Source organism: Dipodomys ordii, unplaced genomic scaffold (genome assembly GCF_000151885.1).
Source record: "Dipodomys ordii isolate 6190 unplaced genomic scaffold, Dord_2.0 Scaffold95, whole genome shotgun sequence".
Classification (NCBI taxonomy): Eukaryota; Metazoa; Chordata; class Mammalia; order Rodentia; family Heteromyidae; genus Dipodomys; species Dipodomys ordii.
The window spans coordinates 4,650,944-4,675,797 of record NW_012267311.1 but is presented as its reverse complement, the minus strand read 5'-3'; the positions used below and the strand labels follow the sequence as shown (position 1 = coordinate 4,675,797).

Sequence of the window (24,854 nt, the reverse complement as noted above, 5' to 3'; positions counted from 1 at the left end):
ACTCTATTTTAAGAAACTTTCAACAAGAAAGAAACAAGTCATGGAGAAGAATGGGAACAACCGGAAGCTCCGGGTCTGTGTTGCCACTTGTAATCGTGCTGATTACTCGAAACTTGCTCCCATCATGTTTGGCATCAAAACAGAGCCTGAGTTCTTTGAACTTGATGTGGTGGTCCTTGGCTCACACCTGATAGATGACTATGGGTAAGATGAGCATGTTTTCTCATTCTCCACTGCATCTGGATGCTGGAGAGAGCTTCCATTTTGATAGCCATGTAACCTAGCTTCAAAACCCACTTCTACCATTTAACACTTATGTGGTCTTGGAGAAGTCGCTTCACATTTCTGAGCTCATTTCTTCTTATAAAACAGTGAGCACCTGTATTATAAGGAATAGAGATTCTGACTTAAAACATCTGTCACAGTGATGCTGCTTAGTAGGGACCAGATAAGTGATTGCTGTATCACTACTATTTGTTATTACTTCAGGAGAAATGCTGCTTCCAAATGTAGGTTGTATGACTATAATAATAGGGTCATCTGTTTTGTGAGCATTTTTGTTGTTGATGTTGTTTGTTTGGTACTGGGATTTGAACTCAGGGCCTCGTGCAATCTAAGCATACAATCTACCACTGAGCTCACTATCCACCTCAAGACTAGTTTTTGAGTTCTAATGGCAGTTTTTCAAAACTGTGAGAAGCTTACAAAATAGTATATATGGAACATAATTTAAAACATCTAATTGAACTGTCAAATAAAATAGAATATTACATTGCCATGACCGTTGGCATTTATTTTGGTGACATCAGATTTATGTTGATCACAGGATATATTTAAAAAATGAAGAATGCTCTTTTAGGGTTCAAAATGTAGAAACCACAAATAAACATTAATTTTACTCTAGAGCATTTAGTGCACCCCTGTGGCATGAAAATGTTCATGCAATCTCCAAAGACAGTTGAAAATGGATTATTATGTATGATGTTAAAGGAAAATCAAGCTTCTTCAGACCAAAACCAGGCTTTTAAAAAACGTTGTTTTTTTTTTTTAAGCAAGAAAACCCAAAGCCTGCTTCTAAAAATCAATACATTCGGGCTGGGAAGGTGGCCCAGTGGTAGAGCACTTGCCTTGCATGCCTGAGGCCCTGGGTTTGATTCCTCAGCACCACATAAGCAAAAAGCAAAAAGCCGGAAGTGGCGCTGTGGCTCGAGTGGTAGAGCGCTAGCCTTGAGCTGAAGAGCTAAGGGACAGCGCCCAGGCCCAGAGTTCAGGCCCCACAACCGGGAACAAAAAAAAAAAATAGAGCACTAGTCTTGAGTAAAAAAGCTCAGGGATAATGCCCAGACCATGAGTTCAAGCCCAGAACCAGAAAAAGAAAAAAAAAAAAAAAGAATTAAAATGTTAAAATGGAAGCCAGGTGCTGGTGTCAAACGTTTGTTATCCTAGCTACTCAAGAAGAAAAGTCTGTAGGATTTTCATCTCCAATTAGTAAAAAGCCCAAGGTGGAAGCATAATTTCAATCATTCAGAAATTTATAGTATAGGGACGTGCAAGACATCCTGGCTTTGTGCAGTATTTTTAAATTTATTTAAAAAAACTTTTTTTGGTGCTGATCTTGGGGACTTGGAATCAAGGCTAGGGCACTGTCCCTGAGCTTTTGTCCTCAAAGCTAGTGCTCTGCCACTTGAACCAAAGCTCCACTTTTGGCTTTCTTTGGAGGTTAATTGGAGATAAGAGTCTCATAGACTTTCTTACCTAGGCTGGCTTCCAACTTAGATCTCAGCCTCCTGAGTAGCTAGGATTATAGGCATGAGCTACCTGTACCCTGCTTTTTTTTTAAAAGGGAGTATTGGGTTTCACCATGTAGGCTAGGCCAGTCTTGAACTTACTATGTAGCCTAGCCTGTGCTGCAACTTGAGATTCTCCTGCCTTAGTCCCCCAAGTCTTGGGCTAACAGGTACATGTCACTGTGCCTGGAAGGGGACAAATTAGCCTTCCAAAGGGCAATAAAGCCTTATGTCGATCTGGATGATGCTATGGAGGCACTCATGTAAAAAAAATAACCAGGCTAATAGGAACATTTATTGCTTTGCTCTTTACTTTGTAAGCTATTTTCTATTTATTTATTTGTTTGTTTGTTTTGCAAGTCCTGGGCCTCGAACTCTAGGCTTGGGTGTTATCCCTGAGCTCCTTTTTGCTCAAGGCTAGCGCTCTACCACTAGAGCCACAGCTCCACTTTTTCTGTGATTAATTGGAAATAAGAATTTCATAGTGGCTTTCCTGCCCTGGCTGGTTTTGAGCCATGACCCTCAGATCTCAGCCTCCTGATTAGCTAGGATTACAGGCATGAGCCACAGACACCCGGCCTACTTTTTTTTTTAATAAGTAAACATTTAAACATGTTTCTCCCTTCAGGGTTAGCATTCGATTGCTTGTCTTAAATGTTAACATGCTCTCATCCTTTTTTCTCTCTTGCTTTAGAAACACATATCGAATGATTGAACAAGATGACTTTGACATTAACACGAGGCTACACACAATCGTTAGGGGGGAAGATGAAGCAGCCATGGTGGAATCAGTAGGCTTGGCCCTAGTGAAGCTCCCAGATGTCCTTAATCGCCTAAAGCCTGATATCATGATTGTTCATGGAGACAGGTTTGATGCTTTGGCTCTGGCTACGTCTGCTGCCTTGATGAACATCAGGATCCTTCACATTGAAGGAGGGGAAGTCAGTGGGACTATTGATGACTCCATCAGACATGCCATAACAAAACTGGCTCATTATCATGTGTGTTGCACCCGAAGCGCAGAACAACACCTGATATCCATGTGTGAGGACCATGATCGAATTCTTTTGGCTGGCTGCCCGTCCTATGACAAGCTCCTCTCAGCCAAGAACAAAGACTATATGAGCATCATTCGGATGTGGCTAGGTACATGTATCACATTTTATTGACCTTAAAGTCTGTTTTTGCCAGAAAATGTTGAGAATATTTCAGGACTTTTGGAAACTCATAGATGTAGTATTCCATTAGCAAGCAGAAAGCCAAGGTTTTAGATCATAGTTTCCTCTGTTATATGACTTTACCTCTGAAGTCCACCTGTTCTGTAAAATAGGCTTACTGGTTTGTTTAAAAAAAATTGGGGGAGGGCTGGGAAGGTGGCTCAGTGGTAGAGCGCTTGCCTTGCATGCTCAAGGCCCTGAGTTCGATTCCTCGCACCACATAAGCAAAAAGAAAAAAGCCGGAAGTGGCGCTGTGGCTCAAGTGGTAGAGCACTAGCCTTGAGCTGAAGAGCTGAGGGACAGTGCCCAGGCCCAGAGTTCAAGCCCCATGACCGACAAAAAAAAAAAAAAATTTGGGGGGGGGGTTATTTTAATTTTTGGGAGGCTTGAACTCAGGTCTGGATGCTGATGCTTTCCCTTAGCTTTTCTGCTCAAAGTTGACTACCACTAGAGCCACAGCTTCACTTTTGGCCTTTTTCCTCCTTGGTTAACTGGAGATAGCAGTCTCACAGGCTTTCCTGCCTGCCTGGCTTCAAACCATGGTCCTAGGTTCTCAGCCTCTTGAATAGCTAGAATTACAGGCATAAATCTCTGGTGCCTGGCAATAGAAAAGGCTTTGCTTGTTATTATTTTTTTTTTTTGTCGGTCATGGAGCTTGAACTCTGGTCTGAGCGCAGTCACTCAGCTCTTCAGCTCAAGGCTAGTGCCCTATAATTTGAGCCACAACACCACTTCCGGTTTTTTCTAGTGGATTATTGGAGATAAGTCTCACAGACTTTCCAGCCCAGGCTGGTTTTGAACTGTGATCCTCAGATCTCACCCTCCTGAGTAGCTAGGATTACAAGCGTGAGCCACCAGTGCCCAGCTATGCTTGTTACTGTTTAAGTGAAAAAGCTGAGCAAGAGTCTGAGGCCCAGAGTTCAATTACCAGTACTGGAATATATGCACACAAAAGTTTAAATCATAGTGGTAGCACTAGATTTTCAAAAAGAGTCTTAAAGTGTAAAATTTTTAGTGATAGTGATTTTCATGGAAATTAACTTTTGCTAATCAGAGGCAAAGAAAAGACATTTACAAACAATATCAATTAGTTAATTTGTAGTGAGAGTAATATGTAGTAGAAAATAAGAACTGATCATCTAGAACCCTCCTTTTCTAAAAGGTAGATCTATTGAATGAAGTCAATAAATAGAAAATTGATTTGATAGTTGGGTAATCCAAGAAGCTGGATCTGGGCTTGGAGGCATGGCTCAGGTGGTGAATTGCCAGCCAATGAGCAAAAGCATCAGCACCAAGTTTGAGTCCCTGCCTCATAACAACAACAATAAAAAAGAAGGGTCTATTTTTATTCTACATCCCATTAGAACTCTTATCATTAAACCTATTTGTAGGGAGGAAGAAACCTGTGAGATGATATTGGTAAACAAACTTCTGTTTTCACCTCTTTTTCTCCTTTACATGTGTTTCCTCCCTGCACCCTGTACTGAGGTTTGACTCAGGGCCTTGTGTTTCCTAGTCAGAGGCTCTACCGTGTGACCCTCTCCCTGAGTTCCTTCACATGTGATTCTAAGTAATTCTGTGATAGATAGAACATAGTGATTTTGTATAAGAATACAGCAAAAGTGTATTTGGAAGGCTTACATTCTTCTTTGTGCAAAGCCAGACTCTGTTCAACCTGCAATTCTCCCACCATCGCTCTGCCTTTGCTCTTTAATGCAGCAGCCTTTGCCTTGCTGTGAAACCCTTCCTAGGAAGGTGCCATCATTTGGTTTTGTGTTTTAAATCTCTGTATTTACTATGGGATGTCTTTTATTGTTAAGAATTTAATGTGTCTTTAATGTGTCTTTGCCATTACATTTATTAGGATCATTATAAATGAATGTTCTGCTTATAAAGCTGCATGCTGTAAGTGATCTACCCAACACTATTTTCCTGCAAGTTGCTTATGCAGAAGCAGGCACAGGCTATGTACAAATTTATTATTGTGAGGATGGACAGCTCTTGTTCACTGACTGTGTTTCTTTTCCCTATAGTTTAAAAAACAAAGTAATCCCCTTTCTTTGCTGTTTTCATTGTTTTTGGACTTCTATTAACTATAAATGTTAATTGAATGGGCTGTTTTTGGAATTCTTGTATTTTATCGTTTCCAATTGTTTTGTTTGTTTGTTTGTTTCATGCTGGCATTGAACCAAAGACCTTGAGCATCCAAGGCAAGTGCTCTCTCATTGAGCTGCACTCCCAGCCTTCCAATAGGCTCTTTTAGGCCTTTAGCTCTTTTTCATATCAAAAGATAACAATTATATTTCTGCTTTAGAAGCTAAGATGGGATCAATAAGTCTTCTTTTGTGTGTATATGTATTAGTAAAAACATATGGGGCTTTTAATAATGATTACTCTCAAGGTAGCAGCAGTACAGAAAGGAATTTCACAGGATCAACAGGTTTTCAAAATAGAATTTTTTTTTTTTCCGTCAGTCGTGGGGCCTGAACTCTGGGCCTGGGCGCTGTCCCTCAGCTCTTCAGCTCAAGGCTAGCGCTCTACCACTTGAGCCACAATGCCACTTCCGGCTTTTTTCTTTTTGCTTATGTGGTACTGAGGAATCGAACCCAGGGCCTTATGCATGCAAGGCAAGCGTTCTACCACTGAGCCACCTACCCAGCCCCTCAAAATAGAATTTTTGGAGCTGATTTATTAGTGTTTTAAATTCAAATATTATTGAAGTTTCAAACCTACTAAAATTTCTCCATTACTATGCTTGTAATCTTAATACTCTGGAGGCTGAAGCAGGAGAAGCCAGTCTAGGCTACACAGTGAGACTATACCCCAACTCCCCAATCTCCCCCCCCACTTCCAAAAACGGAAATGACAATGTTTGCATTTTTGTGCTTTGCAACACTTCAGAGTTTATAAACAGTGAATTCTTAGTTCTTGCTATTTAAAGGTATGTTTTATGTTTTTAGAGTAATTATTTTTATTATCTTTAAAGGTTTTAAATTCACCTTGTCAGTTTATGCATACAGTGCATATTTTCTTTGCACAGTAGGGGGCTCAAATTCAGAGCCTGGGCACTGTCCCTGAACCTCTTCACTTGATCTTAGCCAAAAGGCCAAGAAGCAATATTCCCGAACTTCTTTGTGCTCAAGGCTAGTGCTCTACCACTTGACCTCCAGCTTTTTCTTTTCTTTTTTCTTTTTTTGGCGTGGGGCCTGAACTCTGGGCCTGGGTGCTGTCCCTCAGCTCTTCAGCTCAAGGCTAGCGCTCTACCACTTGAGCCACAGCGCCACTTCCGGCTTTTTTCTTTTTGCTTATGTGGTGCTGAGGAATCGAACCCAGGGCCTCATGCATGCAAGGCAAGCACTCTACCACTGAGCCACCTTCCCAGCCCCGACCTCCAGCTTTTACTATGTACTTTATCAGAAATAAGAGTCTCACAGACTTTGGCTTCTAACTGCAATTCTTAGATCTCAGCCTTCTGAGTAGCTAGGAGTTCAGGTGTTATCCACCGGTGCCCAGCTTCATACAGTGCATCTTCATCAGTGTCATTCATTCCATCCTCTCAAGTTACCTGGTTCCATTTTTACATATGTACATTGAATATTATGACTATATCCAACCACTCTTCCTTTCTCCATTCATCTGCAAACCCCACCTGTTCTGACAAAAAAAAAGTGCTTTAGCTTCTTGAGATTCATTGTTATTCTGTACATTAGCTGTTGGGAGTTAATCTATAAAATGTTAAGTTTGCTGCTCTCTTTTTGAACATGATCCTAATTCAGATCTCTGCTTGGAATGTGACAAACTGTCTTTACCTTAGGGTTTTGGGTTTTTTGTGCCTATCTGGGGGTTTGAACTCAGGGCCTGGGAACTGTCTGTGGGCTTTTTTTTTTTTTCTCAAAGATAGTGCTTTATCCCTGGAGTCATAGCTCCAATTCTGGCTTTATTTTTTGTGGTTGTTATGCTTAATTGGAGTTAAATATCTCAAGGAGTTTTCCAGGCTGGATTCGAACCTGGACTCTCAGATCTCAGCCTTCTGAGTACCCTGGATTACAGGCATGAGCCACAGGTGCCCTGCTACCTTAGAATTTTTTTTTTTAAGTATTAAGAACTAGCTTTTAGAATGTGTTGCTGCATCTTTTAAGATTCTAATGAAACAATATGGTTTGATCTCTTTAAACAGGTGATGATGTAAAATGTAAAGATTATATTGTTGCACTGCAGCACCCTGTGACCACTGACATTAAGCATTCCATTAAAATGTTTGAATTGACACTGGATGCACTTATCTCGTTTAACAAGCGGACCCTAGTTCTGTTTCCAAACATTGATGCAGGTAATCGAACTTGAAAATGAAACTATGCAATCACCCTTTCAAATTTCATGTTTCTGTTACCTCTTCTTGACTGCCTTCTGGTCTTGCCCATTGTCAGTGAAAGCCACCCTGTTCAGAAATGCATTTCAATTTGCAAAAGATAATTAATTTTGTTATGGACCAAAGAGCTGTGATATTTTTGTCAAGTCTAGTAGAACCTTAATAAGAAAGAAATGCTAAAAAGTCTCAGACCTCCACTTTGCTCTCATTTAGTTCCTTCCTGCCACTTCCCATCAAAAAAGAAATCGCAGGGGCTGGGAAGGTGGCTCAGTGGTAAGAATGCTTGCCTTGCATGCATGAGGCCCTGGGTTCGATTCCTCAGCACCATATAAGCAGAAAAAGCTGGAAGTGGCACTGTGTCTCAAGTGGTAGCACGCTAACCTTGAACTGAAGAGGTCAGGGATGGCACTCAGACCCAGAGTTCAGGCCCCACGACTGAAAAAAAAAAAAAAAAAGAAATTGCAAAAGCACAAGTGGAAGCGTCAAAGTGGAAGTGTCTCTAAGACTGTAAAAATGCCATAACCACAGCATAAACAGACATTATCATTATTTATTTGTGCTAGTACTGGGACTTGAGCTTAGGGTCTGGACACTGCTCCTGATCTTTTCCACTCAAGACTGATGCTCTAACACTTGAGCCATGGCTTCACTTCCAGCTTTTTGGTGGTGAATTGGAGATAAGAGACCCATGGACTTTCTGTCTGGCTGACTTTGAATCGTGATCCTCAGATCTCAGACTATTGAGTAGCTAAGATTACAGGTATAAGCCACATTTTCTTTATTATTTATGTTTGTTATACTTCAATGTAATTTTTGAGCGTAAGCAGTTCAAATGTGGAGTCCCTGTGCATCGATCCTCAAGCCTGGCTGAGTACCTACTGGTGGATAGTGTTGTGGACCCTGGTGCTAGTGAGGCCTGAGGCAAGTTAACAAGGATCTGAGATGCCAGTGACAAGCTGTGGAGCAGGGCCTACACTGAGGCGTGTTCAAATACTGAGCATTGTTAGTTTAGCTGAGTATTTTTGATAAAAGATACAGAACCCTTAACAGTGCCAAGATGTTGCCATACTCTGAAAAACCCCTCTCTGTGTCCCTCTGCTAGGAGAAACAAAACAGGATGTTAGCTTAAAAAAAAACAACAACTTAGATTTTGTTCAGATAATGTCAGCATTTAAAAGCCTTAATATCTTTTCTAATTCTTAAAATTCTGTATAAATATTTATAATATATTTACTTATCTCCTCATCATATATTCTGTTTATAGTATACTTTCTTGATTGTGTATATTTTAGAATTAGGTATTTTTACTTTAGAAATAGATATTTTTCCCTCTATAAAAGAAAAGGGCCCAGCTATGTGTGGGGTCATACAACTGTGGTCCCAGCCACTCAGGAGGCTGAGGCAGGAGGATCACTTGAGACAAGCGTGGACAGCTTAATGAAAAACCATCTCAAAGAAATAAAAACAAGAAAGAAATAAGAAAAGTGCCGTGTGTGTGTGTGTGTGTGTGTGTGTGTGTCCTGCACATGTGCCAGTACTGGGGCTTGAACTCAGGTTCTTATGCTCTTGCTTGGCTTTTTCCCTCAAGGCACTCTACCATTTCAGCAACACCTCCACTTCTAGCTTTTGGCTGGTTAACTGGAGATGAATCTCTTTGATCTGTTTGCCTTGGCTGGCTTTGAACTGTGATCCTCAGATCTCAGACTCCTGAGTAGCTAGGATTACAGATATGAATGACCAACACCCAGCTCAGAGCCTATGCTTTTAAGATAATTGTTTAAATCCTGTCTGCCACTTGTTTCTGCTCTCCATAGGGTTTTTGATAAGTGGTACACAGAGAACTAACCTTAAAGGCACCACTTTATCATTATCTAGCTTGATGCCCCAGTTGTGCCTATGGTTCCCCTATAGAGAACCCTCTGGAAAACTGGATTAGTACGTGTGATTTGGGCTTCAGTCCAAAGAGGAGTCTTCAGCTAAACTCAGATCTGGATTTGGGAATAACAAGTATGGAGCTAGTTCGGAGTCTGCTCTGGCAAGTCTGAGCTTAGAGAGAAGTGGACAGTCCTGCTCTAAGGAGTTAACCTTGAGTGCATTTGCCTCCCTTAAAGACAGAGAACAGATGCATGCACACCTCCTGTTAAATAGATAGATGGCCTGTGCCCATAGTGAGCTTGCTGCAGTTACTGTGCTGCCTTCACCCACTCAGGTGAGCAACTTTCCCTGCCAGGGCTGGGAGCGAGGAATACAGAAGTAAACAGAGAGAAGCTAAATATTGCTTCTCCCTCATATGTTGTCAAATTATTTAAAAATCAACTTGTATTTTCTTTTTTTTTTTTTTGGTCTGGTCATGGGGCCTGAACTCAGGGTCTGGGCGCTGTCCCTGAGCTCTTCAGCTCAAGGCTAGCACTCTACCACTTGAGCCACAGTGCCACTTCCGGCTTTTTTCTTTTTGCTATGTGGTGCTGAGGAATCGAACCCAGGGCCTCATGCATGCAAGGCAAGCGCTCTGCCACTGAGCCACCTTCCCAGCCATCAACTTGTATTTTCTTGAAGTTTAATCCATACCAACAGGAGTGCTAAACTATTAGCAAAAATGTGAGCATACTTTGATGGAGGCTGTCTGGTTAACTTGGTCTAGTGTAGTCCGTGACATTCCCATTTAGGAACTATAGGCCTATCTTTAGTCTCTTAGTTGTTGCTTAAGGTCAACGTTTTTCCTGGGGTCCTAATAAAGGTTATTTGTTATGCTAAATTATGGTTTGAGAAAAGCCCCAGATGCTACTGTTTTGAGTTCTGGATGAGTTGAAGCAGAGAACTGGCCAGATGTTGTAAATGCTTCTCACAGATGGTGGAACACATGCCATCATGCACAGGATACCGCACCCCGCTATGCACCTGCACATCTACTCACACACCCACACACCAGGATTGGGAGAGATGAGTGATGAACACTACTGTTCTCTTAGCATAACAACTGGCATTCATTTTTGTGAGGCTTGTTCTCTAATTGGTGCTATACTTGCCAAGGAAATGATTTCTTTGTCTCATGAACCATTTTAATTATTGGTTCTCTCCGTTTTCACAGGGAGCAAAGAGATGGTTCGAGTAATGCGAAAGAAGGGCATCGAGCATCATCCCAACTTTCGTGCCGTAAAACATGTGCCCTTTGACCAGTTTATACAGCTGGTTGCCCATGCTGGTTGTATGATTGGGAATAGCAGCTGTGGAGTACGAGAGGTTGGAGCTTTTGGAACACCTGTGATCAACCTAGGAACACGGCAGATCGGAAGAGAAACAGGTGTTTACCTCTTTGTGGTTGTTGTTTTATGTCTTAGCTGACCATGTTTTCTGTGTAGTAGTTATTACAAAGTACTCATGAATAAGTGCTGGGCCTGTACTTTGTGAACAGTAGGCAAATAAACTGAATGACCAATAATTGTCTATAAATAGCTTTTAAGTAGCGCATGGTGAATATGGAAAGTTCTAGAGCTCTAGTTATATTTTTATTGTCTTTGTGCAATCAATTAGAGCTAAATGGTTCTTAGTTAATTATGGCCTTTAATGGTTTGTTTGAGCGATGATATGGTTGAACATGTCATGAATATATGAATGCTGATGTCAGTTTCTGGGCTAGAGTTCCTTCATAAGTACCTTAGAGTATGGCAGTTCTAAGCAAGGTGTCTGTTAATAATGAAAGTATAACTGAGCACTGGTGGCTCATACCTCTAACCCTAGCTACTCAGAAGCCTGAGATCTGAGGATCGACGATGTTCAGAGCCAGCATGGGGAAGGGCACTCCATGAGGTTCTCAACTCAAACTACTCAGAGAAAGCTGGAAGTGGTACTGTGGCACAAGTAGTAGAGAAAGAAGCTCAAGGACAGATTCCAGGCCCTGAGTTCAAGCCCCAGGACTGGAACCAACACACACACACACACACTAATGAAAGTACAAAGAATGGCACATTCTTATTAACGACTCTAGCTGTATATGCAAATACATATCTGTAGTATCTCATTAATGAAAAAAACTGAACTAGAGCCAAAGAGATTAGTTCCAGCTCTGTTTTTTCCATCCTTTCTAATTGCCACCTTACTTTCCCCCACTCCCAGTGTGGTACTATGCTCTCCATTTCATAGAGAAGATTATCAAGCATGTGATAGAAATTCATACTCAGTAAGCACTTGCCATGTACTAGACTCTGGGATCATACAGTAAACTAGAATTACAAATGTGAGGTCTTAGGAAACTGGCACTCTTAGGGATGTGAAGGGTAAACAAAGGAGAAGGCTGCAAGGCTTGAAAAGAAATGTACTCATTATCTTGCCCATGTAATTGTAACCCCTCTGTACAGTATGTTCACAAAAAATAAAAATTTAAATTAAAAAAGTGGCACTCTAACGGGAGTAGAAACAGATGATAAACTAGCAGAAAGAAAAATACCAAGATTCGTATTGCCAGGAAGACTATAACACAGGATAATGTGATGGGCTACATTATTAGATTGGTAAAGAAAGGCCTCTTAGAGATGACACTTAAGCTGAGCTGCTAATGACAAGCTGTCCTGTGTGAGGATTATGGAGAAGCAGAGGAGACAGCTGGTGAAGGCATTATGCTACAGAAATCAAAGGAGCAGACTTGCTGAACATCAATGGGTAAAAGGTAAAGGAGGCATAGATGAGGTAGGTTTTGGGTTTTTGCTTTTTGTTTTTCCAGTCCTGGGACTTGAACTCAGGGCCTGGGCACTGTCCCTGAGCTTCTTTTGCTCAAGGCTAGCACTCTACCCACTTGAGCCACAGTCCCACTTCTGGCTTTTTTCTGTGTATGTGGTACTAAGGAATGGAACCCAGGGCTTCATGCATGCTAGGCAAGCTCTCTACCACTGAGCTACATTCCCAGTCTGATGAGGTAGCTTTGAATGTAGTGCTCTCTGTTGCTGAGTCAGCAGTCATCGCATGTACCATGCTCCTTTGGGGACTTCTTGTCTCAATGCTCACAGCAAGTCAGAAATACATTTCCTTCCTTCCTTTTTCCCTCCCTCCCTCCCTCCCTCCCTCCGTCCCTCCCTTCCTTCCTTCTCCCTCTCCTTTCTTTTTCAGTACTGGGGTTTGTTTTTTGTATTTTGTTTTGGTCGATTGTGGGGTTTGAACTCTGGGCCTGGGCGCTGTCCCTCAGCTCTTCAGCTCAAGGCTAGTGCCCTACCACTTGAGCCACAGCACCACTTCCGACTTTTTTCTTTTTGCTTATGTGGTGCTGAGGAATCGAACCCAGGGCCTCATGCATGCAAGGCAAGCGCTCTACCACTGAGCCAACTTCCCAGCCCCAGGACTGGGTTTGAAATGAACACCTCACACCTATTTGGAACACTTTCACCACCTGAGTCACACTTTAGCCTCCTAATACAGATTTTAATAACAAAGCAGTATTAGTCACTGGCTTCTCCTCTTTAGAATACTGTTGAGGGTCCATAAAATCTTTCTTTCTTATTTCCTAGTGCTCTAGAACTGTTTGTATTGTGTTGTATATGACTTAGTACTATACTTCAGACTAAAAGATGTAAGTGCTGTATAAAATCAGCCCTGTATGTTAAACTAGCACATCTGTTTTGTGTTTATCATTACTGTAAATGGAAAGGGCTTTTTAAAACTGAATTTTTAAATATTTGATACTGCATTTATTCAATCAAGTATTTAATCATTTAATGAGCCATGTTGCTCAACCCTAAAACATGCAATCATGTCCTAGGTAGACTCATGTCCTAATGAAGCTCGAAAATTAAAATTTTAAATTGGCTTTTAAAAACAGAACTCTAGTATCCTTAAGTGTTTGCTGTATGGAAATCTTTGCAATGTGCTGAGTTTCAGGATTAAATGACAAGTCTAGCACACTGCTAGCTTCTTTATTCTTGGGATAGTCATACTTCTAAATCATTGTGATGTCACTGGATTTACCTAGGGGAGAATGTCCTTCATGTCCGGGATGCTGACACCCAAGACAAGATACTGCAAGCGCTGCACCTCCAGTTTGGTAAACAGTACCCTTGGTGAGCTTCTTAGGTGGGGATCTACCTCTAGCCATCAATGTAAAGCTACTGGTGGTCATTGATCTGTCCTCATAGTAGAATTTCCTTGGCTAATGAAGAGAGAAGGGTGGCAAAAACCGTCCCCCTATATGCTGCCCAGGGTTCTTGTGTAGAATACTTTTGTCTCCATTAATGAATGTAGGACTACTATTAGCCTAATTAGACTTTCTGTAAGAATTAGAAAACAACAATTGATACTCCCCAAAATGGTCTAAATCAGCATTTTTAGTTACAATTTTGACTGTCTTCATATTTCAAATTAAAGGTTTCTCAGAAATGTAAATAAGATTACTGAAATAGCAACACAAAAACAAATGCAAGTTCTTAGTGACTATGTTGCTAAAGCAATCCTGTCATTTAGTTCTGTGTAATTATGATTTTTTTAATTGACAGATTAAATTGCACAGCATGATTTATCCTGTGCATGATGTTTGTAAATACAAATATATGTGTATATGTTCACACACATTGAGGGCTGTTTGTTCATTTATTTGTTATTGGTGGTACTAGGGATTGGACCAGGGCCTTGTGTATGCTAAGCAAATGTTTTACCAGTGAGCTATGTTCCCTACCTCGGGACGTTACTTTAAAAAGCAGCACAAACAATCACTACCTGAAGTTTCTGATTTTATTTAGCCATGCCTCAGCATCACACGATATGTATGCCAGAAGCATTTCATTTAATTCACTTTTTTATTTTTTGGATATTGCAGCTCAAAGATCTACGGGGATGGCAACGCGGTTCCGAGGATTCTGAAGTTTCTCAAATCTATTGATCTTCAAGAGCCACTACAAAAGAAATTTTGCTTTCCTCCTGTGAAGGAAAATATCTCTCAAGATATTGACCACATTCTTGAAACTCTGAGTGCCTTGGCTGTTGATCTTGGTGGGACAAACCTCCGAGTTGGAATAGTCAGCATGAAGGTAAAACCACTGCTAAGCTCCTAACTTTATATCAAAATTACTACAGGTAATTAAAATTTAACTACTTAGAGTAGCTACCTAGATGCCTTAGTATTGAAACAGAGAAGTTTTGCCAACCTGAAAGAATAATAAAAAGACCCCTTGTTTTGAGACAGAGGCTCACGATATAGCTCAACGTGGTCTTGAACTCAAGATACTCTTGCCTCTGCCTCCTGACTGTAGGGAGTATAGGCATGAAACACTACACCTGGCTAAAGTATGATCTTTTAATGAGTTAATTCAGATTAGTGCACATTCACCATTAGCCCAGGAGGGCTCTTTAGGAATTATCATTGCTTCATTTCCCCATGTAAGGCTGGATTCCTGGGCTTATCCCAAGCCATCATTTAAACCTGCTGCACTGTCTCATGCAATGCCTGAGTTATTTGAAAAAGGCCACCAGATTCACAATATGCTGCTCAGCTAAGACCAGAGAGACAGATCTTAATCTTTTTTTTCTTCTTTAGGGTGAAATAGTTAAGAAGTATACTCAATTCAATCCTAAAACTTATGAAGAAAGGATTAACTTAATCCTACAGATGTGCGTGGAAGCTGCAGCAGAAGCTGTGAAACTGAACTGCAGAATTTTGGGAGTAGGTGAGATAAGTTACAAACCCCAAAAATGTTCATCTTTATGGACACAGTTTCCTGAGTTCTGAAGCTGACTCATTAGCATGCCTGTGTGAAGATGGCATCAGGGTATCCGCGGGGCCTAAGCATGGAGACTTCCTGGGAGAAGCAAGGACATTTCTGTAAATATCCATGCCATGGCAAAGTACAGATTAGTTCAAAACTGCCTGATAAGTCCTTGCAGATCTTGTGATGCTTCTGTTTAGGAGATCTCAGGTGAACTAATTTGTGTTGTTGGTCAAGAAAGTTGCTTCCCTGATTGCTAATTAGAATTCTCTTCCATGTTTGTGATGGAGCTCAGGCATTTCCACAGGTGGCCGTGTAAATCCTCAGGAAGGAGTTGTGCTACATTCAACCAAACTGATACAAGAATGGAACTCTGTGGACCTCAGGACGCCCCTGTCTGACACTCTGCATCTCCCCGTGTGGGTAGACAATGATGGTAATTGTGCAGCCATGGCGGAAAGGAAATTTGGTCAAGGCAAAGGACTGGAAAACTTTGTTACACTTATAACAGGCACAGGTAAGAGTTGCTTCCGTAACTAGAAATGGGGGCTGGGGATATGTCTGTAACTCTCAGCCAGGCAGCTACAACTCCGCCCCAGCCTTCCCAGGTCTTTTCTGAGCAGCCCTAGGCATGTGATTATTCTTCTAAATTCCTAGAAGCTTATCAGTACTACTTACTCTTCCCCAAAACTTCTGGTTTTGTCTCCCCATACTGAGGCTTGAACCCAGGGCTTCAAACTGGCTGGGATTTTTTAGTCATGGCTAGAGCTCTACCACCTGAGCCAGAACTGGCCTTTTGCTGGTTAATTGTATATAGAGTCTCTTGGACTTGTCTGCCTGGCCTGTCTTTGAACCACGATCCTCATATCTCAGCCTCCTGAGTAGCTAGGGTTACAGGTATGAGCCCTAAAAAATTTAAAAAGGCTACAGGCATGGCACAAGTGGTAGAGCAACTAATGAGCACGTGTGCAGGGCCATGAGTTCAAACAGCAAGACAACTAGAACAGAACTGTCTGCCTGGGGCTGCAGGCTCCTGCCTCCCCCGCTATGAGTTCCTCTGGGCAGTGGGCCTTCAGAATAGATGCAGCTCTCACTTAATGTAGAAGACTGGTACACAGAAGCAGGTGTTGGGTGCTCCTGGAGGCTGACCACCTTTACAAGGTCAGCCATACACACTCAACTCTCTGCAACAGTTGCGTTTGAAATCATAGTTGGGCCACAGGGCATAAGAAGATGCACCAAAAGTATTTGCTTCCAGAATGCCACTGAATAAAGTCAAATAACTTAGAAAGCTGCAACTGTCTAGAAAAATGGGCATTAGATAGGCTTCAATTCAAAAGTGTTACTACGGAGACAGGTGCCCACAAATCATAGTTGTCTGACATCACTGACTCTTGTCTCTCCTTACAGGGATTGGCGGTGGGATCATCCACCAGCACGAACTGATCCATGGCAGCTCCTTCTGTGCCGCAGAGCTCGGCCACCTTGTTGTGTCTCTGGACGGGCCTGACTGTTCTTGCGGAAGCCATGGGTGTATCGAGGCCTATGCGTCCGGCATGGCCTTGCAGAGGGAAGCAAAGAAGCTGCATGATGGTTGGTATATTTCCCACTGAGGAAGCCAGGCACCAAATGGTAGACAGATACTTCACACCTGAAAACTCCAAGCTGGACACAGGGGCTCACGCCTGTAATCCTAGGTACTCAGGATACTCAAATTGGAGGATCATGGTTTAAAGCTAGCCTGGGCAGCAAAGTCTGAGAGACACTTATCTCCAGTTAACTACCAAAAATCCAGAAGTCGAATTGTGGCTCAAGTAATTGAGTGCTGTTCCTGAGAAAAAAATAGCTCAGGAGTTCAAGCCCTAAGACTAGCACAAAAACAAAAATAGAAACTCCAGAGGGCTATACCCTGAAGCCAGAAGTCTGGACCATTTCACTCCCCTCCTATGGATGTTCCTGTGTGTCTGGTCTAATATTATTGTAACAATGTGCATAATGCATTGTAAAGGCGGGCCATGGAATGTAACTGCATGTAAGGAGGACACAGACTTCCTCCTACCTCTCTACACAGGGAAGGGAGTGCCAGGGAGCTGTCCTGAGAACTGAGCATCAGGGGACATGCAATTAGCCAGGCAAGTTTGGCAGGGAGCTCCTTCCAGGCATGGAAGGGGACTCCACTGCAGAAATGACAAGACAGGATGTCGTGTAGTAAGAGAGGAGCAGGCCCAGCTGGTCAGAGAAACCATTCCACAGTTTTGGGAAAAAGACAGGATTCTGAATTTCATATTCTTTACTAAACTGTAACCTTGTTTCAACAGGGAGTGGGGTGTGGGAGTTGAATAAAGGATGGCCTCAAAGTGGGTCTGGTCTAGAGTGACTCAGTTTTCTGGTTGGATAACTTGGAGTTGGGAAGAGGCAGAAGAGAGCAAATAGGGGAGGGAGGAAGAAAGGGGTGGGGGGCAGTTGGATCTTAGGCCCAGGAGCATCAGTGGTATCTAGCTCATAGTGTTTAAGGTTGGGTTTTTTCTTCCAACCTTTAAGAATAATAGTTCCACAGCCAGATACTAATGGCTCACACTTGAAATCCTAGCTACTCAGGAGGCTGAGACCTGGAGGATGTAGGCTTGAAGCCAGTCAGGGCAGAAGAGTCTATAAGTCTCTGCAGTAATAACAAAATGCCTACTGAGCTGTGGCTTAAGTGATAGAGCACCACTAATAAGCATGAAAGCTGAGCAAGAGTGTGTGACCTGAATTCAAGCCCTGGGAGCTGCCCACACACAAAAAATAGTAGACTAGGAGGCAGGTTGATCTGGGATGATGTGTAAAGCAGCCTTCTATTACTGTGACAGTATATTTGAGGTAATCAACTTAAAAAGAGAAGGGTTTATTTTGGCTCAGTTTCAGGGTTCATCTGTGAGTAGTTGGCACTGTTGGATTTGGGCCTGTGACTTTCCAGTACGTGAATCATGGCAGTTGCATACGGCAGAGGCCTGCTCACCTCATGGTGGCCAGGAAACAAGAAAGAGTGTCTGAGACCCTTTAAAGGGCATGTCCCCGGTGACCTAACATACTCTTACTAGGCCCAGCCTCCCTGAAGCAGGGACTGCAGGCTAGTGACTCAGCTGTGACACCTAGGCCTTTGGAGGAGACTTTGCTAAACCATAGCATGCTGCCAGATAGTGTCTCGGATAATGACAGAAACGCATACTGCTTATTTGACTTTTACCTGGCCAGCACTATATTTTATGGCATTTATCTCATCTAACCACCCCCCCCCTGCAATAAACCTAGGTATTGTTGCCCCAGTCTTTTTTCTTTTATGGTCATGGGGCTTGAACTTGGGAGAAGAATTCTTGCGCTTCTGTGCTCAAGACTAGCTCTCTAACACTTTGAGACCCAGCTCCACTTCCAGTTTTCTGGTGGCTAATTGAGAGATAAGAGTCTCACAGCCTTTCCTGTCCAGGCTGGCTTTGAACTGCGATCCTCAGATGTCAACATCCTGAGTAACTACTATTATAGGCCTGAGCCACCAGTGCCCGGCTTGTTTCCTCAATCCTGTAGAAAAGAAACCTTGAGGTAAAGTGCAGGGCAGGTCTGTGCCGCTGGGACTTGCTCCAGGCCTGTCTGTTCTTGGCCATCAAGCCCCACCGCCATAGACCAGGAGGCATGGTAAGCAGTTCAGCTATGTATCTGGGACAGTTGGGGGAGGAGCTGAGTGTGAGTCTGATCATTTGGGGGGACAAGAACATTTAAAGACGGATGAAAGTAAGGGAGCCAGAGAGGTAGGTAGGAGGCTACGGTGAGACTTGAGTATTCTTCGGGTGGCAAGTTGTAGCAGTGAAAGGGCACTCTATCTAGATGTTTGGGAAGGAGAGACAGCTCTGCCCGTGTACGAACTCAGCTAAGATGTGCTGCCAGCAGGTGCAGTTGAAGAGGGGCCTCCCCATGGGCTGCCAGCTTGCTAATGATTGCTTCTCCTCACTTGCTCAGAGGACCTGCTCTTGGTGGAAGGGATGTCAGTGCCTAAAGACGAAGCCGTGGGTGCACTCCATCTCATTCAGGCTGCGAAACTTGGCAATGCAAAGGCCCAGAGCATTCTAAGGACAGGTGAGGCTATGGCTCCATGTACCTGTGTTGTAGAAGGCAGGCCCGGACATTCCAGGACTTGCACAGAGAATCCTACTTCCCAGAGGGGAATGTCAGTCCGCTGTATTGTCTGTTCAGAGGTATTTTTCCTACTTAGAAAGGAAAAGAAAATGCATTAAAAGTATTTGGCAGCATTGCCAATGCAAACAAGTTTTAATTTGTAATGAAAAAAAGTTTGTTCACATTATAGCCTATTTTAAGAAATACAGAAAAAGAGTTCTACTATTCCTAGATACTGACTATTCACATTTCCCATCAGGCACCCGGGGCTTATGCTTGACAAGTACTCAGGAGGTTGAAATCCAGAGAATCCAGGTTCTAAGCCAGCTCAGAGCTACTAGATTCCATCTCCAAAATAATCAGGGAAAAGCAGGGCTAGAGGAGAGGTTTAAGTGCTACTACAGTGCCAGTTGAGCAAGTGTGAGGTCCTGAGTTCAAATTCTGGTAGTGGCAAAAAATTTCCTTCCAGTCTTTCTATTCATTTTTTTTCTATAGTTTCTTTTATAGAGTTGAGATTATATGTAGTTTTTTTTCTTGAATAATTGAACCCAGGGCTTTGGGAATGCTAGACAATGCCCTACCACTGGGTCTTGCTTTGTTTCACAAAGTGGTCCTTACATAGAGTGGAAGGGAGGGCAGGTGGCTATGAGGTAAGGGAAAATAAGAATTATCAGTTGGTATCTAGGTAGCAGCCTGCGGAGCAGGGATTTTCTCCTCTGGAGCCAAGTATCATAGCAGATAAATCTGAGTTGGGTGCGAGCAGTCCTCCTGCCTCAACGACCTATAGTCCCAGCTACGTGCTGCTTTTATGCTTCCCTCCCCCAGTTCTTCACTTTATCATATCATTTTTAGTAAGACTAAATCATGATACACTCCTGTAGTCATAGCAACTCAGGAGAATGAGGCAAGAGGATCGCTTGAGCCTAGGAGTTCATGGTCAGCCTGCGCATCAGAGGGAGACCCTGTCTTAAAAAAAGAAAAGAAGGGCTGGGAAAGTGGCTCAGTGGTAGAGCACTCGCCTTGCATGCCTGAGGCCCTGGGTTCGATTCCTCAGCACCACATAAGCAAAAAGAAAAAAGCCGGAAGTGGCGCTATGGCTCAAGTGGTAGAGCGCTCGCCTTGAGCTGAAGAGCTGAGGGATAGTGCCCAGGCCCAGAGTTCAGGCCCCACGACTGGACCCCCCCAAAAAGAAAAGAAAAGAAAAGAAAAAAGCTGCAAGTGCACACTAGTCATCCCACGAGGGAGAACAGTGAGCTGGGATCGGCCTGGACTACAGAGAGGGTTCCTGGGTTACACACATTGTCTCAAAAATAATTAAAATTTAAAAATAAATCACAAGCTGTGATTTTAAAATCGTGCCTCCACTACATAGTCTGAATGTACTTAACCGTGACTAGCTGCTAGCTCTTTTCTTTGTTCCTCCTTGGCATTTTCAACTCTCTCAGAAGCTCACATTCTGTTTTCCTGTAGCTGGAACTGCTTTGGGACTTGGAGTTGTGAACATCCTCCACACTATGAATCCTTCCCTCGTGATCCTCTCTGGAGTCCTGGCCAGTCACTACATCCCCATTGTCAAAGATGTCATCCGCCAGCAAGCCCTGCCCTCTGTGCAGGATGTGGACGTGGTGGTGTCAGATCTGGTTGACCCCGCTCTACTCGGTGCTGCCAGCATGGTTCTGGACTACACAACTCGCAGGATCCATTAGGCCTCCCACGAGTAGACATGGACTAAGACCCAAGAGCTCCTCAGAGGAATCAAGTTCTCTTTTAGATGATACCAGAGACATGGCTCGGGGTAGAGTGCCTGCCTAATAAATGCAAGGTTGAGTTCAAATCTCAGTAGCATCAAAAAAGAGAAAAGAAAATTTGATTCAACTGCTGGTGACATTGGCAGCCAAATGTTTTTGCCTTTTGTCTTCGCTTCCAAAATTCCCTTTGCCCATGTACATGTCTGTAGATGCAGCTTTACTTCGTGTTTCCCTGGTACATATCATTTTAGGGCAAACCTTATAAATTCCAGTCACAACTTCCTGTGCTACAAAAATACACCAGGAAGCCTTTAGACTCCACTTACTAACGTGCCATTTAGACACCAGGCCTTCCTCAAGACAGGAGCTTTAATAATCCTTCCTCCTCCAAGCTTGGACTCAAGACCACAAAAAGGGATTCAATCAGGACAGAAGAAAATCTTACCAGGAAAGGATTACCTACACTTTCTCCAAATGGCTTTATTGAAGTAGTTTTTCAAGTATATAATTTGATGTTGTAATTAATGTATATACCTGTGAAATCACTGCAATCAAGATATTGAGCATATTTGTCACCCCCCACATGTCTTTTTGCAAGGTATTTTACTCTCATGGAACTTGTTAAAGACTTTAGGGATCTGAATTACAATGGCCTTAGTGACCTTGTCCTTATCTTCTTAGGGACTTAAAGCCTCTGAAAGGCAGCTGTCCTCAGATCCACGCTACTGACCAGCAAACTCGGCTCCCTTCAGCAGCTTTTCATGCTATGTTCCTGTAACCCCAGAGATTCTATGATGGCTGTGTTTGTATGTTTTATACCTCGAGTGCAGATCTGTGAATCTGGATTCGGACTAAATAAGAATCTGTGCCTTCTTGTTGATGGCAAAACAAAAAAATCGAAGTTCTGCCTATTAATTGCAACCCGGAAGAGTGCCAGCCACAATTTACTAAGTGCCTCCTGTGTCCCAGGATCTCCACAGGGGCTTCATATACCTTATCACAATCTATGAGGTAGATATTTGAATTTTATAAACCCCAGATTTAGTATGAGTTCCATACCCAAAGCCATGGGGCTAGTGAGCTTTAGCTTATGATCGAAGGTTCCTCTGTGTTTTCTGATAAGCCAAACTTTTTTAAAAAACTTTCTGAATGCCAGTATCTCCTCATGTTACTCTAGGCTACCAAAGGTTTTAAAAGAATATCTGATCTACAAATGACTGTTTATTCCAGAAGTCCTCATCAGCTGTGAATTTAATCAGTATTCCTCTCTACCATATTCCTCACCAGAACAGTATTTGGTGTAGTGACAGTACTTTTAAATTATCTAAAAAAGCATCTGTGCATATTTTTCAATTTTTTTATTTTAGGAAAATGTTTTTATAATGTATTGTTCAGAGCTGACACATAAATTGAGCTGAAGGATTCAATATTGAATGTTTTCCTTCCTGATGAGTTAACATTAAAAGACAGGTTGGTTGACTCCTAGAACTCTGCCAGCTCCCTACATCATCTCCAGGGACTGGTTACTGTTGGGACATTCCATGTGACTGCTGGGCAGAAGGCCTGCTGCCCAGGTGGCAGTGTCTGGGGCAGATGGTACACACAGAGCCATCAGTCATTCCTTGGTTAACCCCATAGTCACTGTACACCAAACAACTGCATTGCTACCAAGTTTCATGCCAAATATGTGACAGGATGATACCAAGTTAGAAACCAATTCTTAGTTTTTGCTAAATCCATGGAAAGACTAATATATTCTGACAGATTATTACATATGACTAACATCTTTATTTAATGTAAATATTTTCATGTGACTGTTCTGAGCCAAATTCTGAAGAAAAAAAATATTGTTCATTTCAACAATATTGTATTTTGGGTTTTTTCCCCCCCTTAACTCACTAGCTAAAAGATTTCTCTTTCCAGAAAAGAAATGGCTTCCTTGGCTTTTTGAAGTTATATAAAGCACCTGATAGTATTTTTTTTTTAGGTCAGTTGTAGGATTTGAACTCAGGGCTTGGGCACTGTCACTGAGCTTTTCTGCTCAAGGCTAACCTAGCTCTACTATTTTTTTTTTTGGTAAAGGTGATGTACAGAGGGGCTAGTTACATAAATCAGATATTGAGTCTTTTTTTTTTTTTGGCCAGTCCTGGGGCTTGAGCTCAACTCAGGGTGTGGGCCCTGCCCTTGAGCTGCTTTTGCTCAAGGCTAGCACTCTACCATTTGAGCCACAGCGCCACTTCCAGCTTTTTGTTTATATGTCACTGAGGAATTGAACCCATGCTAGGCAAGCACTTTACTACTAGGCAAACACTCCCACATTCCTAGCCCTGTTAGTTCCTTCTTAACAACAACAACAAAAAAAACCCAAGCCTATTAGAATTGCTATATAATATTTAAAATCTGACATAAGAAGTGGCTTTTTGTGTGTGTGCCAGTCCTGAGGTTTGAACTCAAGGCCTGGGCACTGTCCTTGTGCTTTTTGTGTAAGGCCTAGTGCCCTAACATTTGAGCTACAGCTCCACTTCCAGGTTTTTGGTTGTTAATTGGAGTCAGCTTTGAACCGTGATCCTCAGATCTCTGCCTCCTGAGTAGCCAGGGTTACAGATGAGCCATCAGCACCTAGGTAAGCAGCTTCTTCTAACTAAAGTTTATAACTAAAGGCTGAGCACCCACTTCGACCAGCTAGCTCCATCCTCCTATCTGTTTGAAACCATCCTGTTTTATCTGTTAACAAAAAGATCTGAAAATAACAATAATTGTTTTCACTTTCAGTTTTTGTGGGTCAGGAATTTAGGAAAAGATTATTTGGTAGGTCTGGCTCAGTCTTTGCACTGTAGTTACATAGTGCCTGACACTGAAATAGCAGCAGGTAGCGGGGAGTATTTAGCAATTGGGCTTGCATTTCTTTGTGTAATAGTTACAAGGTCTCTGGATGGGCTGGTTTGGGCTCCCTCAGTGCATGGTAGCATGATGAGAAAGCTTATTTGTTGGTTGTTGAACTCAGGGCCTGGCACTATCCCCAAGGTTTTATGCCCAAGACTAGCACTCTACCACTTTGAGCCACAGCTCCACTTCAAGTTTTTAGGTAATCAATTGGAGGTAAGAGTCTCATGGATTTTTCTGCCCGGTCTGGCTTTGAACCAAGATTCTCAGATCTCAGCCTCCTGAGTGGTTAGGATTACAGGTTTGAACCACCAGCACCCAGCAAGGTAGAGCTTTAATAAGGTGGCTCAGAGCTACCAGCTATTGTGGTCCAACTAATTAGCAGTAAGCTATGTTGCTTTTAAGACCTAGCCTTGGGACTCACACAAACTCTTTCATTTTTTTGTCTCATTTTTGTGGAATTGGATTTGAAAATGCGGCCTTGCACTTGTTAGACAGGTGCTCTACCACTTGATCCATGTCTGGATCTAGATGATATAAAATCTTGTTACATTTTAAAACTGCATATCCTCCCTCAAGAAGCCCATCAGGTATAGGAGGCAAGACTGTCCAAACAGTTGCACCAAGTAAGTTACAGCCGGGTGCTGATGGCTCACATGTGTAATCCTATTCAGAAGACTGAGATCTGAGAATCCCAGTTCAAAGTCTGGTCAGGAAAGTCTTGAGATTAACTTCCACTAAATTACCAAAAAAGCTGGAAGTAGAGTTGTGGCAAGTGTAGTGTACCTTGGGCAAAAAGCTCAGGACAGCACCCTGAATTCAAGTCCCAGGATGGGCACACTCACCCCCCCCCCCCCCACCCCCCCGCCCCCACACAAAGAAGTTATGTCAGGTAGAGGGTTAGAGTTCAGGGGAGGGAGCAAAGCATCATTGACATGGCTTTTGGATTGTAACATTTGAATGGCAATAGAAATGCAGAGGGAGCTAAAGAAGAGGAACAAAAGAGGCCAGAAAACAAGGAA

General features: G+C 42.6%; 1 protein-coding gene across 1 annotated transcript; it reads left to right on the top strand.

Moving 5' to 3' along the window:
• Gne (glucosamine (UDP-N-acetyl)-2-epimerase/N-acetylmannosamine kinase) lies at positions 1 to 20,976 on the top strand. Its single transcript, XM_013026676.1, has 11 exons — positions 1 to 204; positions 2,482 to 2,933; positions 7,182 to 7,334; positions 10,462 to 10,674; positions 13,330 to 13,417; positions 14,170 to 14,380; positions 14,887 to 15,016; positions 15,351 to 15,572; positions 16,466 to 16,648; positions 19,046 to 19,162; positions 20,672 to 20,976. Exons 1-11 carry the CDS (start codon positions 41 to 43, stop codon positions 20,905 to 20,907), a joined length of 2,169 nt encoding a protein of 722 aa, XP_012882130.1. The 5' UTR covers positions 1 to 40; the 3' UTR covers positions 20,908 to 20,976.
• The last annotated feature ends 3,878 nt before the right edge of the window (positions 20,977 to 24,854 follow it).

Coding starts and splice junctions, on each gene's coding strand:
- Gne (XM_013026676.1), top strand. CDS start 41: ATGGAGAAGAATGGGAACAACCGGAAGCTCCGGGTCTGTGTTGCCACT. Junction 15,017..15,350: donor CTGCAGAATTTTGGGAGTAG/GTGAGATAAGTT, acceptor GATGGAGCTCAG/GCATTTCCACAGGTGGCCGT. Junction 19,163..20,671: donor CCAGAGCATTCTAAGGACAG/GTGAGGCTATGG, acceptor GTTTTCCTGTAG/CTGGAACTGCTTTGGGACTT.